This window comes from Lissotriton helveticus, chromosome 2_1 (genome assembly GCF_964261635.1).
Source record: "Lissotriton helveticus chromosome 2_1, aLisHel1.1, whole genome shotgun sequence".
NCBI classification, from domain to species: Eukaryota; Metazoa; Chordata; class Amphibia; order Caudata; family Salamandridae; genus Lissotriton; species Lissotriton helveticus.
In genome coordinates, this window is record NC_136059.1 from 138,443,808 (window position 1) to 138,459,816 (window position 16,009).

At 47.5% G+C, this 16,009-nt stretch overlaps 1 protein-coding gene across 1 annotated transcript in view; it reads left to right on the forward strand.

The window, feature by feature from the left end:
• LOC144817798 (uncharacterized) overlaps positions 1–15,105 on the forward strand; it is a 58,154-nt gene extending 43,049 nt beyond the window's left edge. Inside the window, exons 2-3 of the mRNA XM_078674627.1 lie at positions 1,435–1,941; positions 13,948–15,105. Of these exons, the coding sequence (XP_078530753.1) occupies positions 1,435–1,941; positions 13,948–14,441 (1,001 nt within the window). The 3' untranslated portion in view covers positions 14,442–15,105. The remainder of the gene's footprint in view (positions 1–1,434; positions 1,942–13,947) is intronic.
• The last annotated feature ends 904 nt before the right edge of the window (positions 15,106–16,009 follow it).

A 16,009-nucleotide genomic window follows, 5' to 3' on the forward strand; every position in this document is an offset into this window, starting at 1 on the left:
AGTCCCCATCCCTTCCCAACCACCATCCCAGATTTATCTTGTTTACATTTCCAACCATTTCCAGTGTGGAAATGGACATGCAAAATGTATATAAGGTAGAGTTGTCCATGTCAACTACATTGAGGGTTTGAAATGTCTTTGTCAAATATATGTGAAAACCCTCAACTACTTTGGTACAAATCAATGTTGTTGATCACCCACGAATATCACCATTGGTAATGAATTTCACCATAGCTTCACCATTTTAAAAACGAGTAAGTGGGTTTCCAAGTTCAGTTTTACATTTTGTAAAACAGGGACTTGAATTTTCATTTGAAAGTGGTGTTAAAGATATTGAAGCTCCATTGAGCCCCCAGTCAAGACTTATGGCCAGAAGTATTAATTTTAGGAATATTGATTTCCTATTTGCGCTGTCCTCTTGAATCTGAACTAGGAAATCAGAATTCCTTATTTATGAAACCCCTTTGAGCTTCATTAGCGATTCCTAGTGGTTTGTAAATAGACCTAGCTCATGCATATTAAAGGGTGTATGTTGCAATTAGTGACCCATTAGGAATCGCAGCCATCATATGGATGGGAAGACCACCATAGTTGTGATTGCTTTTTAATAAAGCAATCTTTTTTTTGTAATGCAGCCCATTTTTCTTAGAGGAAACAGGCTGCATTTAAAGAAGAAATAAATTAAACTGCCTGATCTTATGAATGTATATTTTTATAATTTTAAGGTGAAGGGGTGCTCTGAGGACCCCTTCCCATTTGCAATAGTTTACCACCTCCTTGGAGTTGATAAAACATGAATAGTTTGCGGCCCTAAACATTAATACATCTCATTCAGATTCATTATTTGGAAGGGACGCCTTAAACACGCCCCTTCCAAATACGAAATTGCACACACAAATTGTAATTCGGTAATGTTTTATTGAATCATAATTTGTGTTTTGTACATATGCAAAAGCATTTGTTCAATCACAAACAGCCTGATTGGTTGTTTCCAACTGCAAAAATGCTTTGTAGTTGTGGCCCTAAGACTCATATTAAAGGAGTGGTTCTGACCTCTTAGTAGAGCCATTAATATAGGGCCAAGCTGGAACTGAAATCGAGAGACCTTCCCCATCTCTTGCAAGTTAATGCACTGAATGCAAAGCACAGAACGTACAGCTCTGCTGAAAGTGCCCTGATTTCGGCACATATCCCTGGGGGTAACCGGATCTTGTTTTGCAGTAGTTGCCAGATGCAAGATTCAGGAGCATCCCCTGCATTTACAGCACTGTTTTGAGGCCTGAAATGTCAAAGCTTTGTTATTTGTAAAATATTGTCAAGCTGTAGAGCAGTATCTTTGTTGTCTGACATTCTCCCTATCTAAAAATATTGTAAAACACGACTGCCTCCTCCTGAATCATCTCTAACCTTTGTTCTTCTCTTCTGCCCTTTAAGGTACAGTGTTTCCGGGTCACATTCTGAGTGCCACTCCTGTTACAGAAAAGAGTTATGAACAGACTGTTCTGCCATCCTTTGTGGATGGCCTAAATTCCTTGATGTCTGTTGCTGAAACCTTGCAATCCAGCACCGACCTAGAGCAGGGCATTCAAAATGTTCGCCAACACCTGGAGGCATCTGAGAAAAGTCTGTCAAAGGCAGAGGAGTCATCCCTGGCACAAGTGAAATCATTGAACGAAAATATGGAAGAGCGCTTAGACAAGATGAACCGTCTGAATGATGAACAGAAGGCGCTACAAGCTCGGGAAGAAGGACTTAAAGTGCAACTCGAAGGAGAGCAGGGGCAGGAGCACACGATTAAACGACAACTAGAGGAGGCAAAGGCAGCCCTCAGGGATGCAGATTATGATCTAGAAAGAGCGATTCGAGCATGGCACTCTGCAGAGGATGATAGGAAAGTAGGCCTGGGCCTGGTATTTATTCCGATAGTTGGATCAATTACAGGTATATATGGTTCTTGGCCCATATTGAATATCGTAAAATAAATAGCATAAGCACTTTCTTATCACATAGTCACAGATTTTCAAAGATTTTTTGCAACGCAGCGCAGCTAAAAAAGTTGCTGCTCTGTGTTGTTTTAGCGAGAGCTGAACTGTGCCATATCTGCGAAGAATTGGCGCAGTGATGCTCGCTCTATGTGCAGGCACTTTCTGCAGCACTGCATCAAGGCAGACACCCTTGCACACTAAGGCAGGGGCAAATGAGTTGTGGGTACGTTTTTGTTCTGTAATGATTTCACCTCTGCCCAGAAACTATGCTTTAATTTTAATGCAATTTCCTTTGTTTTTGGGTGTTGTAGAATGCAGCACACATCCAGAGAGGAAGAAAGGAGGAAACATAAAAATATTGATGCCAGCCGCAGGGAGGTGTAAATCATTGTATACCAGTCTGCGTTGATGTGAATTTGTTTTAAATCCATTGGTGGACCCAAAGGAATGCCCATGCACTGTCCACAGTACACTCCTTTGATGCAAATGAATGCAAGGCTGTGTTGCACTGCATTGCATTACTTTTGGTCATTTGACAACACATCTCATCATTTGCATTGGTTTGGAAATGCCATCCTGCATTTTGCATCGGGTCTGCAACACAAACGATATGCAAAATATTTGCACAATTGGGCCCTGGTTTCTAACACACACTTTCACATAGAGGGGCACAATCCACTGAAAGACATAGTCACATAAACTCACCATGCTCACACTAATAGATACACATGAAAAGGCTCAGCTGCAAAGAAATAACTCACAAACACGTAATCACACACGTGCACACCTGCCCGTACACACACACACACACGCACACACACACACACACACACAGACACATGCACACCTGCACGTACACACACACACATACACACACACACACTGTGTGGACAAATACAAACTCTCAAGACATAATTCCTGAAAGACATCAAGGTGACAGAAGGCAACACTAGCCTTTAAATGGCATTTACTGAGCCTTGTAAACCCACCTTGAGTGGCTCGGCATGGCTTAGCCGAAATCAGTGTCTTCGATTACTCTGAATTGAGGAGGAGTTCCATGGGTCCACCTACTAATTTTGACACAATCCCATATTTACTAAGGCCAGTAAATCTTTGATGACATCAGAATGTTGCACCTTCCCAAGTGAGGTGTGGGAGGAGAAACATCTTTATTTCTGGTTATTTCCTCTTTTCAGTTGAGCTGCATTCTGCAGCACACTTATAAAGAGGAAAATACCTCTAAGGATTGTTTTGTGCAAGAAGGTTACCCTTTCTGCACAGAAACAGTCCTGCCTGCAATGCAGGAAACTTTGCACTATGATGCACGGGTGTCAGCAGTGGCTGTTAGCTGCACACAGTGTACTAGGTCAAGAAGAGAGCAGGATTGTTTCATATCTTTGTAAATATAGACCAGTTCTGCTGTATCCATTATACCCAAATCAGTGCAGTCCAGCATCTTTGCTTGCTGCCCACGATCCCGAGGATGTTTAGTAAATGTACCTCCAATGGATCTGCAAGTTATGTTTCGCTCACTATGAATCCATGAATATTGAAATCGACATGTATTTAAATGTTTCAGCCTGGCTATGACAAGTGCAGCCTAAAATCAAACGCACATGGGACATCTGCGGGGGGCACACTCACACCAGCCTCACTCATGTCCTGCACTTACCATTTGCAGTGGGTTTCAAATGAATCATAGATGCAGCATTTTTATTTTAAATGTCAAGGAATTGATAGTTTTTTCCTTATAATGACAAGCGTCGGGTGGAATGTTCATAGTTTGATTCTGCTGAATTCTATTAAAATGCCAGGAAAATCTGTGGAATTCCGGCAAATTCACACTATTTTCTTAACGCACAAAAAAGCACCCTTATACCCAAACACAGAATGTGATGATGCATTTTGCACTAAGACTTACTGCACTGCATTGCATACCCCTTGGTGACCTTACATACTTTACTACAATGATTACTACAGAGTATGTATGGGTGCTGACGGGTATGCACTGCTGGGCAGTGGTTTCTAAACACGGCAGAAAGTAGGACAAATTCCTCTACATTAAAAAACACCGCAGATTGAAGTTTATAATATGTTTTTAAACATATAGAGACTGCTTCATCCTTCCTAGCCAGTTTAGAAATCACATAAATAAGAAAAAAACAGCTCTAGCGTGATGGATATACAATGTAAGAATAAGCCTACTTTTTATTTCTGGATTCCGGAGAGGTAACACTCCTGCTGTGATTATTTTTATTAAAAGGATAGGGTCTAACCCAAATAGTTTATCTCTTTTTTCTGATATAAACCCATTTGGGTTATACCACAAAATTATGTTGCAGCTAATTAATATGAATTTGGTGGCTGTTGACTTTTTTTTAGTGGTGCCCCAATAAGGGAGCAGCAGAATGTAATTACTCATAACAAGAGTGTTGGAACTGGGTAGCCTGGCCTAGGGCAAGACATGCATTTCAGAGGCACAGTGTTAAGGTTGCAGACCACCCAAGAATAAAACCACGCAATAGCACACAAAAGAAAACGCTACACCAAAAATGTTAGGAAAATATGAGCTGTTTTATAAAAATAGGATTCTCTTTGCTTTAACTCTTAGTATTCACACAGGAAAAATTTACACTTAGTTTAGGAAAAATTATAACACTGTTTGTCTATAGAAAGAGAATTACAACTCAATGCAGGTAACTGGTACATATGCTTAGTTTTTCACCATTACTAGATTGACCTTCTATACAGATTCCCTTTTGGAGAGAAAACACAATACCTATTAATCAGGAATTTAAGATAATCTCTACCAAGGTGCTAACTAGTCATTAACTTTACATTACTAGAGATCCTAGCATTTAATTAAGCATAGTTTCTAAGTAGGTTCTGTAATCTACAACGGGTCTCAGCACTTGCAGTAACACTTGTAATCCTCTATGAAAATTACCAATGAATTTCTGTGTTGCCTTACATTTTACAAGCATTATATCAATAATAAGCAGGTAACCTTTTATGCCTTTTTAGGCCAGTTAAATATGTGTTAGATTTGTCTGTTGCTCCCCAGGACTTCTATTCCACTAAGGAGGGAAAGCATCTGTCAAAAGTAAGAATTCACCATTACTCAGAACTCCCCAGAAAATAGAGAGCCCCACTCCTTACTGTAGCGTGGGGACGATGTTGTCCCAGTCCCCACGCGTTGCTGACGATTTCAGGCTCTCTTGAGGTTCCCACCGGCCTCTCTCCACTCCCTCCCGCCGACGTTCTTCAGAAAAAGGAGGGGGGGGGCGCTGGGGGTTTTAGACTCTTTAGAAATGAGGGGGTCGTCGGGGGCTCCAGGCGCTCGCTCCACAAAACAAACGCGGGAGACAAGATCCCTACGCGATCGCCGCCTCTCTCTTCAGACCGCCTCCCTTGCTCACTGGGCAAGCGCAGGGGATCAGCGGCTCTGAGGAAGCGCCGCCTCGCTTCCACTCGCTGGCCTACTCACGGAGCATGCGCGGGGAGCTAGCGACTCCAACACACTACCGCTGCAGGCTCCGGACCGCTTCCACAGTCGGCACTCTCTTCCCTCTTCAATCGCTATTCCTTCTAGGCGCTCTCTTCCCTCTTCAATCGCTATTCCTTCTAGGCGCTCTCTTCCCTCTTCAGTCGCTGGGTCAACCAACACCTGTCTGCACTTTCAGGATGAGGACAACAAGCCCAGCTATCTCCTCAGGGCGATCGCGTCACCTTTCTCCCACGCCTCACCAGGATAGCTAGCACTCGGCAGTAAAGGCAAGTGAGGGCCAGATGGTGGGGGAAAGAGGCAATCTCAAGGCTGAGTTAATTCAAGCCTACTGGCATACATCAACCCCAGGGGGGGGGGGGCAATTAGCAGTCCTGGGCAGTTGGCAGTTCCTGGACAGGGCTGGGGTTGAAAGAAGGCGCACTCCTTAATAAGTCTCTCCAGCTGGGCAGAGGACTGCGCTCCGCAGCGCGGCAGTCTCCTTCTCCAGAAGCTGTCCCTGTATAGTTTTAGACAAGGGGGCCAGCTTGGCGCCCAGGGTCTCCAAGTAACTTCCTACAGCGGGGCCAGGACAAGTAACCAACAGGGGAGTAGTGGGTTGGACCAATAAGGCAGATTCCCAGTCCAGGGGGGTCCACCCTCAGTCTAACCTCTTCCCACCCTCAGCTACCACCTGTCCTCCAGCTGACTTCCACAGGTAGACAAAATGGCTTCCCCGCATTCCGCCTTTTATAGGCTGCCCTTCAATGGTCCAGCATGGACCAGAAGGTTCTGGAATGCCCTATGTTAAGCTATGGCCAAGTTCTAGGTGCGACAGTTGGGGCAGTTGGTGGCCACCATTTTAGGTGGTGCCAGCTTTCCTGTCAGAACAGGCCTCAGGGCCTGAGGTAAAAGATTATGGGGGGAAAAAGAACACCTATCCCCTTGACCAACACCTAAAAAAAATAGTAGACAGCAAAATAGTAAGGGTATGAGGGGCAAAAAGGGAACAAAATAAATAATAATGAGGAGGGACTGCGCAAAAAAAAATCCAGACAGGTCAAACACGCGTCCCCCCCAGCTGAAAGTGGGGAGAACTACCCAACCCCTTGGGAGTCCTCTTCACTAAGGCGGAAATACCTGGAGAGACCGTCTGCATTGGTGTGGTCCACTCCAGGCCGATGTTCCACCCGGAAGTCCATTCCCTGTAGGGAGATGGACCACCTCAACAGCTTGGGATTTTCCCCCTTCATTTGCATCAGCCAACGAAGGGGGCGGTGGTCAGTCTGAACCAGGAAGTGCGAGCCAAAGAGGTATGGCCGCAGCTTCTTCAGAGCCCACACCACCGCAAAAGCTTCCCTCTCAATTGCACTCCACTTCTGTTCTCGGGGAAGCAGTCTCCTGGACAAGAAGACTACAGGCTGATCCAGGCCCTCTTCATTTAGTTGCGATAACACTGCCCCAATGCCATGTTCGGATGCATCTGTTTGCACAATAAACTCCTTGGAGAAATTGGGAGCCTTCAGGACCGGTGCTTCACACATGGCCTGCTTCAACTTTTCAAAGGCTTGCTGACAAGCCTTTGTCCAAACTACCCGTCGAGGTTGTTTCCTAGAGGTGAGCTCTGTGAGGGGCGCTACAATAGTGCCATACCCCTTCACAAAGCGACGGTAGTAACCTGTGAGGCCCAGGAAAGCTCGGACCTCAGTCTGTGTCTTGGGGGGTTCCCAGGCCATGATTGCCTCAATCTTCGCCTGCAGGGGTTGCACGGACCCCCTACCCACCAAGTGTCCAAGGTACACAACCGACCCCTGACCAATCTGGCATTTGCTGGCTTTGATGGTCAATCCAGCTTGTTTCAGCGCCTGGAGAACTGCTTGCAAATGTTGCAAGTGGTCCTCCCAACTGCTACTGAAGACAGCAATGTCATCCAGGTAAGCAGCCGAGAAACCCTCCATTCCAGAGAGGACCTGGTTCACCAGTCGCTGAAATGTGGCAGGAGCGTTCTTGAGACCAAAGGGCATCACACAGAACTGGACGTGTCCCTCGGGCGTGGAAAAGGCTGACCTTTCCCTTGCTCCATCTGTCAAGGAGATCTGCCAGTACCCTGAAGTGAGGTCAAAGGTACTGAGGTATTGGGCAGCTCCTAGCCGGTCAATTAACTCATCCGCCCTGGGGATGGGATGAGCATCAGTTTTGGTAAAGGAGTTCAGTCCTCGGTAATCCACACAAAACCTCAGTTCTGGTGTGGTGCCCGGTGGGGCGGCTTTTGGGACTAGCACCACCGGACTGGACCAAGGGCTGCTGGACGGTTCTATCACTCCTAGCTCCAACATCTTGGCAACTTCGCCATGGATGCTAGCCTTCACCTTGTCCGACAGCCTATAGGTCTTGGATTTCACTGGGGCGCTGTCTCCTGTGTCCACATCATGGGTACACAGGTGGGTTCTTCCTGGGACAAGGGAAAACAGTGAAGAGTACTGCCCCAATACCTGTCGGCAGTCCTCTCGTTGCTCAGGAGTGAGGGACGGGGAGAGAATCACTCCCTCCACCGACCCATCCTTCTCTTGACATGAAAAGAGGTCTGGGAGAGGCTCGCTTTCTGCTTCCTCAGCACCATCAGTCACCAACATCAGGATGACCTCTGGCCTCTCATGGTGGGGTTTGAGGCGATTGGCATGCAGCACCCGTAGGGGCTGCCTCGGGGTCTTAAGATCCACCAAGTAAGTGGCCTTACCCTTTTTCTCCAACACCTCAAAGGGGCCTGTCCAACGATCCTGAAGGGCACTTAGCTCTCCAGGTTCCATCACCCAGACTTTCTGGCCAGGCTCCAACTCCACCGGGTGAGCATTCTGATCATACCATTCCTTCATGACTGCCTGACTGGCCTCCAAGTTGTCAGCAGCCTGCTTCCACAACTTGGCCATCTGGCTTCTGAAGGCCAACATGTAGCTCACCACATCCTGGGGAGGTTTTCTGGGAGACTTCTCCCATCCTTCCTTCACCAGGCTGAGAGGCCCACGCACCGGGTGCCCATACAACAATTCGAACGGGCTGAAGCCCACTCCTTTCTGTGGCACCTCTCTGTAGGAGAACAGTAAGCAAGGTAGGAGGACGTCCCACTTCCTCCGTAAACTCTCTGGCAGACTTCTTATCATGCCCTTCAGGGTCTTATTGAACCTCTCAACCAGTCCATTGGACTGGGGGTGATAGGGAGTGGTGAACCGGTAGGTCACCCCACACTCCTTCCACATGGTCTGCATGTAAGCAGACAGGAAGTTAGTCCCCCTGTCAGACACAACCTCCTTTGGGAATCCTACCCTAGTAAAGATTCCCATCAGGGCCTTAGCCACCACAGGTGCAGTAACAGTCCTCAGAGGGATGGCCTCTGGGTACCATGTGGCATGATCCACCAGAACCAGGATGAACCTGTGACCAGCTGTTGTTGGTGGATCCAATGGCCCTACAATGTCGATGCCCACCCTTTCAAAGGGGGTGCTAACGACAGGAAGTGGTTCCAGGGGAGCCTTTAGCTTCACCCCTGTCTTCCCACTGGCCTGGCAGGATACACATGTCCTACAGTATGTGTTGGACGCCGCTTTCATCTGAGGCCAGTAAAAGTGGAGAACAAGCCGTGCAAAGGTCTTGTCCTGGCCTAAGTGTCCTGCCAGTGGTATCGCATGAGCCAATTCCAGCAGAAAGGCTCGGTATTGCTGCGGGACCACCAAGGCCCTTGATGAGCCAGGTAGAGGAACCTTAGGTTCACTGTAGAGGAGGCCATCCTCCCAGTAAATATGGTGGTGTCCCGTAGCATCACCTGCTGCCTGGGCTTCAGCCTGACGCCTCAGTCCCTCAAGGGTAGGGCACTCCCTCTGCCCCTTACAGAATTCCTCTCTGGTAGGACCTCCCTCCACATGCCATTCAGCAGGGATGGGTAACTCCTCCAGAGAGTCTACTCCCCCCTCCACGGACTCCTGGCCTACCAGTGCAGGTGGCCGATCTGTCACATGGGGCGTGGAAGCCGAAGCAGGCTGTCCCTGTCTCCGTTTCTGACCCTTTTTGGCAGCGGGTTGGGCCATTGTTCCAGGCTCCAACCCAGGCGAACTCCCTCTCCGGGCAGTCGCAGACCGTGTGCTTACACAGGCCCAGTCAGGTATACCCAGCATCGCAGAATGCGTCCGGTATTCCACCTCTCTCCAAGTGTTGTGCTCCATGTCATTCCCCAACAGACAATCAACTGGCACGGCAGGGCTTACGGCAACTCGAAGTGAACCTGCAACCCCTTCCCACTCAAAGGGAACCTCAGCCACTGGATAGTGGCCCATTCTGCCGTCAGCCATCGCGGCGGGGTGGAGTACATTAGGAACAACCTGCTCTGGAGACACCAGTTGACTTCTCACCATAGTCATACTGGCTCCTGTATCTCTCAGAGCCTCCCCTCTTTGGCCATTGATGGTAACCCATTGCCCATACTTTGTAGTATTTGGGGGCACCTGGATCTTTGGTACCATCTCCCGCTCTCCCAGGGACACTAAGGTGACACCCGCCCACTCACCCCCCTTATCTAAGGGCAACTCCTCCCCGAGCGCTACACTAGCTACTCCCGGTGACTTTCCTCCGGTGGGAGGGGGTGGTCTCTTTGGGCATCTGACATCTCCCTTATAATGTCCAACACCACCACATTCAAAACAGTGGGGAACCCTTGGCTGCTGGCTTTGGCCAGGATTAGGGTTTCTGGGCGGGTTTGCCCTAGGGGTGAAACCTGCTCCCTTACCTTGGAAATTATTTTGGGGACCTTTGGAGAACTCCTTCTTTTTATCTCCTCCCTCTTTCTTCTGGGGGGCGCCCTGTCCGGCTTTTTGAGAATCCCCTCCAGTCCCCTTGGAGGACACCCGGGTACTTGCCCAAGTGTCCGCCTCCTCTGCAAGCTTCCGGGGATCGGTCAGCTTGCTGTCCACCAGGTGTTGGCGCAACTCGGGAAAACATTTCTTGAGGAGGTGTTCTTTCAAAAATAGATTGTACAGCCCCTCATAGTCCTTTACCTCGCTGCCCTTGACCCAACCCTCTAAAGCTTTCTTGGCGTAGTCTAAAAAGTCTACCCAATTCTGGGTACTCATTTTGTGACTTCCCCTGAATTTTTGTCTGTACCTTTCAGGGGTAAGTCCAAACTTTTTCACCAGTGCCACCTTCATGACAGGGTAGTGGGTTTGCTCATCCTGCTCCAGAGCCAACAAGGTGTCTCTGCCAGCAGGTGGCATGTATTTATACAGCCCACCTCCCCAATGAGTTTCTAGGATCCCGTGAGCCCTTAAAGAAACCTCATAAGCGGCCAACCATTTGGCAATGTCATCACCTGGGGTGTACCTAGCAATGACATCCTTGGGTAGGTAGGGTCTAGATTCCCTGGTGTCTACTTTCTTTTCGCTGCCACCATTGTCTGGAGTGGGAGGCCTTTGTATTAGGACCTGTAGGTCCATCTCCTTGATGGTTCACTCATGAGCTAACCTCCTTTCCTCCCTTTGCATATCCATCCTAGCTAACTCCAGCCTCATTCTCCTCTCCTCCCTCCTATCTTCTAGCTCGGCTTCGGTTAAACCCCTGTCTGAGACGCTGCTGCTTGCCCTTGAAGGTATCCTGGGACCTGTCAGAAGATTCCCTCTCCCCACTTGGTTCAGCGATGCAGCCTCAGTCACAGTGTCCTCTTCACCCACTTCAGTTTCTGGTTCTTCCCTTATACGAGCTTCCACCCATGCCCTTATGCTTGTCAGCAACTCTCCTTTCTTGGCACCTTTGTTAACAAATACCCCTTTCTGCTGACACCAATCCCTGAGTTGGGCCACAGTATTGGCTTCCAGCTCCTTAAGATTCACCTCCATCTTTGCCATGGAATGAAATTACTCGCAGGAGAAAACCACGAAGTGACCTGAGGTTAACCTCCACCCACCACCAGAAATAAATTTAGAAAAAACAAAAATGTAAATTAGGAGGGCCGCAAGGAGAAAACTCCTGGTGTAGGTTTAGTGTATTGCGTTGAATTACTAGTGAGTAGCTGCAACCAAGTCAGTAATCCCACCGCTAGGCACCAAATGTTGGAACTGGGTAGCCTGGCCTAGGGCAAGACATGCATTTCAGAGGCACAGTGTTAAGGTTGCAGACCACCCAAGAATAAAACCACGCAATAGCACACAAAAGAAAACGCTACACCAAAAATGTTAGGAAAATATGAGCTGTTTTATAAAAATAGGATTCTCTTTGCTTTAACTCTTAGTATTCACACAGGAAAAATGTACACTTAGTTTAGGAAAAATTATAACACTGTTTGTCTATAGAAAGAGAATTACAACTCAATGCAGGTAACTGGTACATATGCTTAGTTTTTCAACATTACTAGATTGACCTTTTATACAGATTCCCTTTTGGAGAGAAAACACAATACCTATTAATCAGGAATTTAAGATAATCTCTACCAAGGTGCTAACTAGTCATTAACTTTACATTACTAGAGATCCTAGCATTTAATTAAGCATAGTTTCTAAGTAGGTTCTGTAATCTACAACGGGTCTCAGCACTTGCAGTAACACTTGTAATCTTCTATGAAAATTACCAATGAATTTCTGTGTTGCCTTACATTTTACAAGCATTATATCAATAATAAGCAGGTAACCTTTTATGCCTTTTTAGGCCAGTTAAATATGTGTTAGATTTGTCTGTTGCTCCCCAGGACTTCTATTCCACTAAGGAGGGAAAGCATCTGTCAAAAGTAAGAATTCACCATTACTCAGAACTCCCCAGAAAATAGAGAGCCCCACTCCTTACTGTAGCGTGGGGACGATGTTGTCCCAGTCCCCACGCGTTGCTGACGATTTCAGGCTCTCTTGAGGTTCCCACCGGCCTCTCTCCACTCCCTCCCGCCGACGTTCTTCAGAAAAAGGAGGGAGGGGGGGGGCCGCTGGGGGTTTTAGACTCTTTAGAAATGAGGGGGTCGTCGGGGGCTCCAGGCGCTCGCTCCACAAAGCAAACGCGGGAGACAAGATCCCTACGCGAGCGCCGCCTCTCTCTTCAGACCGCCTCCCTTGCTCACTGGGCAAGAGCAGGGGATCAGCGGCTCTGAGGAAGCGCCGCCTCGCTTCCACTCGCTGGCCTACTCACGGAGCATGCGCGGGGAGCTAGCGACTCCAACACACTACCGCTGCAGGCTCCGGACCGCTTCCACAGTCGGCACTCTCTTCCCTCTTCAATCGCTATTCCTTCTAGGCGCTCTCTTCCCTCTTCAATCGCTATTCCTTCTAGGCGCTCTCTTCCCTCTTCAGTCGCTGGGTCAACCAACACCTGTCTGCACTTTCAGGATGAGGACAACAAGCCCAGCTATCTCCTCAGGGCGATCGCGTCACCTTTCTCCCACGCCTCACCTGGATAGCTAGCACTCGGCAGTAAAGGCAAGTGAGGGCCAGATGGTGGGGGAAAGAGGCAATCTCAAGGCTGAGTTAATTCAAGCCTACTGGCATACATCAACCCCAGGGGGGGGGGCAATTAGCAGTCCTGGGCAGTTGGCAGTTCCTGGACAGGGCTGGGGTTGAAAGAAGGCGCACTCCTTAATAAGTCTCTCCAGCTGGGCAGAGGACTGCGCTCCGCAGCGCGGCAGTCTCCTTCTCCAGAAGCTGTCCCTGTATAGTTTTAGACAATGGGGCCAGCTTGGCGCCCAGGGTCTCCAAGTAACTTCCTACAGCGGGGCCAGGACAAGTAACCAACAGGGGAGTAGTGGGTTGGACCAATAAGGCAGATTCCCAGTCCAGGGGGGTCCACCCTCAGTCTAACCTCTTCCCACCCTCAGCTACCACCTGTCCTCCAGCTGACTTCCACAGGTAGACAAAATGGCTGCCCCGCATTCCGCCTTTTATAGGCTGCCCTTCAATGGTCCAGCATGGACCAGAAGGTTCTGGAATGCCCTATGTTAAGCTATGGCCAAGTTCTAGGTGCGACAGTTGGGGCAGTTGGTGGCCACCATTTTAGGTGGTGCCAGCTTTCCTGTCAGAACAGGCCTCAGGGCCTGAGGTAAAAGATTATGGGGGGAAAAAGAACACCTATCCCCTTGACCAACACCTAAAAAAAATAGTACACAGCAAAATAGTAAGGGTATGAGGGGCAAAAAGGGGACAAAATAAATAATAATGAGGAGGGACTGCGCAAAAAAAATCCAGACAGGTCTAACAAAGAGTAATGCAGAATTACCAAATTCCACTGGTAGAATAAAAAAATCCGCCCAGGCCCCAATATTAACAGTTAGCATGTCATCCTATTAGCAAAACATGAAATCCTTTTAAGAAGGTGCCTCGTAGCCAAATTAAAAGAAAATACAAATAAATGCTTTATAAACTGTTAATTAAATGTCCGTGAATAATCTCATAATTTATATTTATTCACACACCTCATTGTTTCAGTGTACCAATAATCATGTAGTCTTTTTCCCATTTCTTTCAGGTGGGATCATGATCGCTAAAGCAGATGCAGCCATTCGTGATGCAATAAATAGAGCTAACGAAGCTAAAAGGTTGAAACAGATACACAAGGCTGCTGTGGACAAGTTTGAATCTGAGCTTCAATATTATGAGGAGTCAATCCGTTCCACTAAAAGGGCCATTTCGGCTAACACTGAACACATTCAAGACCTCCAACGAGACCTAAACTCGGAAAAGACACTGTATCAAAAGTTAAACAAATTCCTCATTCCGTTGAGGAAATGCACCAGTTTGCTGAGCATCTTGGCTGGCAAGACCAGTGCAGCAAGCATGTATGTTGAGTTCAGTGGGACCCTTGACGGTCTGCTGGTAGTCTTGGATGAAATCATAGTGACTTTACGCCCCCTGGTTGAGAGTAGTCAAGAGTACTCACCCCTGATCACTGCTAAATTACCAACCATCATACATAAGCTGACAGTGGCGAACAGCAGGTTGAAGAAAGCTGCAACAGGCTAAATCAGTGTGTTCCTATAGCACTGCAATGTGTGTGCAATCCCTGTCATCTGCTTCTTTTCATGTATTTCGCTTTGCAATACCTTTGGGTGGAGCTCTCACATCTCCTAAGCTTCTCTCCTTAATTGTGAATGGGCTGCTGGCTGACCAGGTCCTCTGGCCAAAGAGGGCATACAACCAAGCACGGTATCAATCCCCTTACAGGCCCTTATTTTACTCATTGTACACAAACATGCAAACCCAGCAAACTTTTCTCAGCGAATGAATGAAGAACACCCAACAGCACATTAACAACATCAACCTTCCTTCATCCCTTGCACCTGCACCTTCCCATACAATCCAGCATCAATAAGTCTTTAAATTCCTATCTCTCTCCCATCTCACCATCATATTGAACTCCGTCAAAGCCACAAGATAGGGCTGCATTTTCAATAGCGTGTCATAGAGCAGCTCTGAAAGCCGCCTTGCTGCTGTATGGCAAAGGAAAAGGGCAGGAATGTGCTATGTCTATCATATACAGCACTTTCCTGTTCTATTTCACTGCACAAATGATCAATGGACTGCCGTGTGCCAATGTAGGTGCCCCATGATGCAAGGGTGGATGTGTTATATGAATGATTCTTTTTGGGCAGGAAGGGAACATCTTTCACAGCTACAATTAATGGAGTCAATGAATGCAGCACACATAGAAAGAGAAAAAAACTAGGAGAAGTAGGACAAAAATGTTATTTTGCCTCCTCTACGCCTCCCCTTGAGAGGCGCAGACTTTTGAGCCATTGCCATGTTTACAGTGTACATCTGGGCATATGTCAAATGCCACGGATGTCACATGGGAACTGAAACCGTAATGCCCATTGCACGCCTCCCCAACGCAGTGTGAGACAATGCAGTATATTATGCTGCCGTACATCACTCCAAATCTACAAGGCTTGCAGAGTGGCTTTACATGCCCTTGTAGATACGACACTGCAAGGTGTGCCTTCAAAGCGTCATTAAAAGTGACGTTCCTGTGGTGCAGGGGCCTTGTAAATAAGGTCCATAATGTCTTACCATTGTCTTTCTTCAAAGACCTTTGAGGAAACTCACTCTCACACATACTCTTCATTGCCAATGCCTCCCTCACTCAAAGTATTTTCTCAGAAGCTCTCAGGCCAGGCCGAATACTCCCAAGCCTGGAGAATCCTACACTGGCCCTGATGACCTCACCAACTAGCAGCCCATCACTTATAAAACATTCATCTGGATTCGTCCAAAAGCTCATTGGATCTGGCTGATATTGCTGCTGTTGCAGGACGTTATGCGATCAATCATAAAACAGACTATAAGGAGGACTTACAGGTGGCGGCGTTGGCTCCGTCCTCATGTTGGTAGCCTGGAGTACTTATTTGGTTACTCAAAATATACTGAGCTTCTACAAAACAAATGCTTGCCCTACACACAGCTGTGATAATGTTTTATGTAGCCAGCTTAGCTAGCTTAAACTTTCATGCGTACATACATGATATAGTCTTGGATAACAAGATAATATACAGTGTTTGTTTTTCTCTGGCAGAAGCACAGATGAGCGGAGG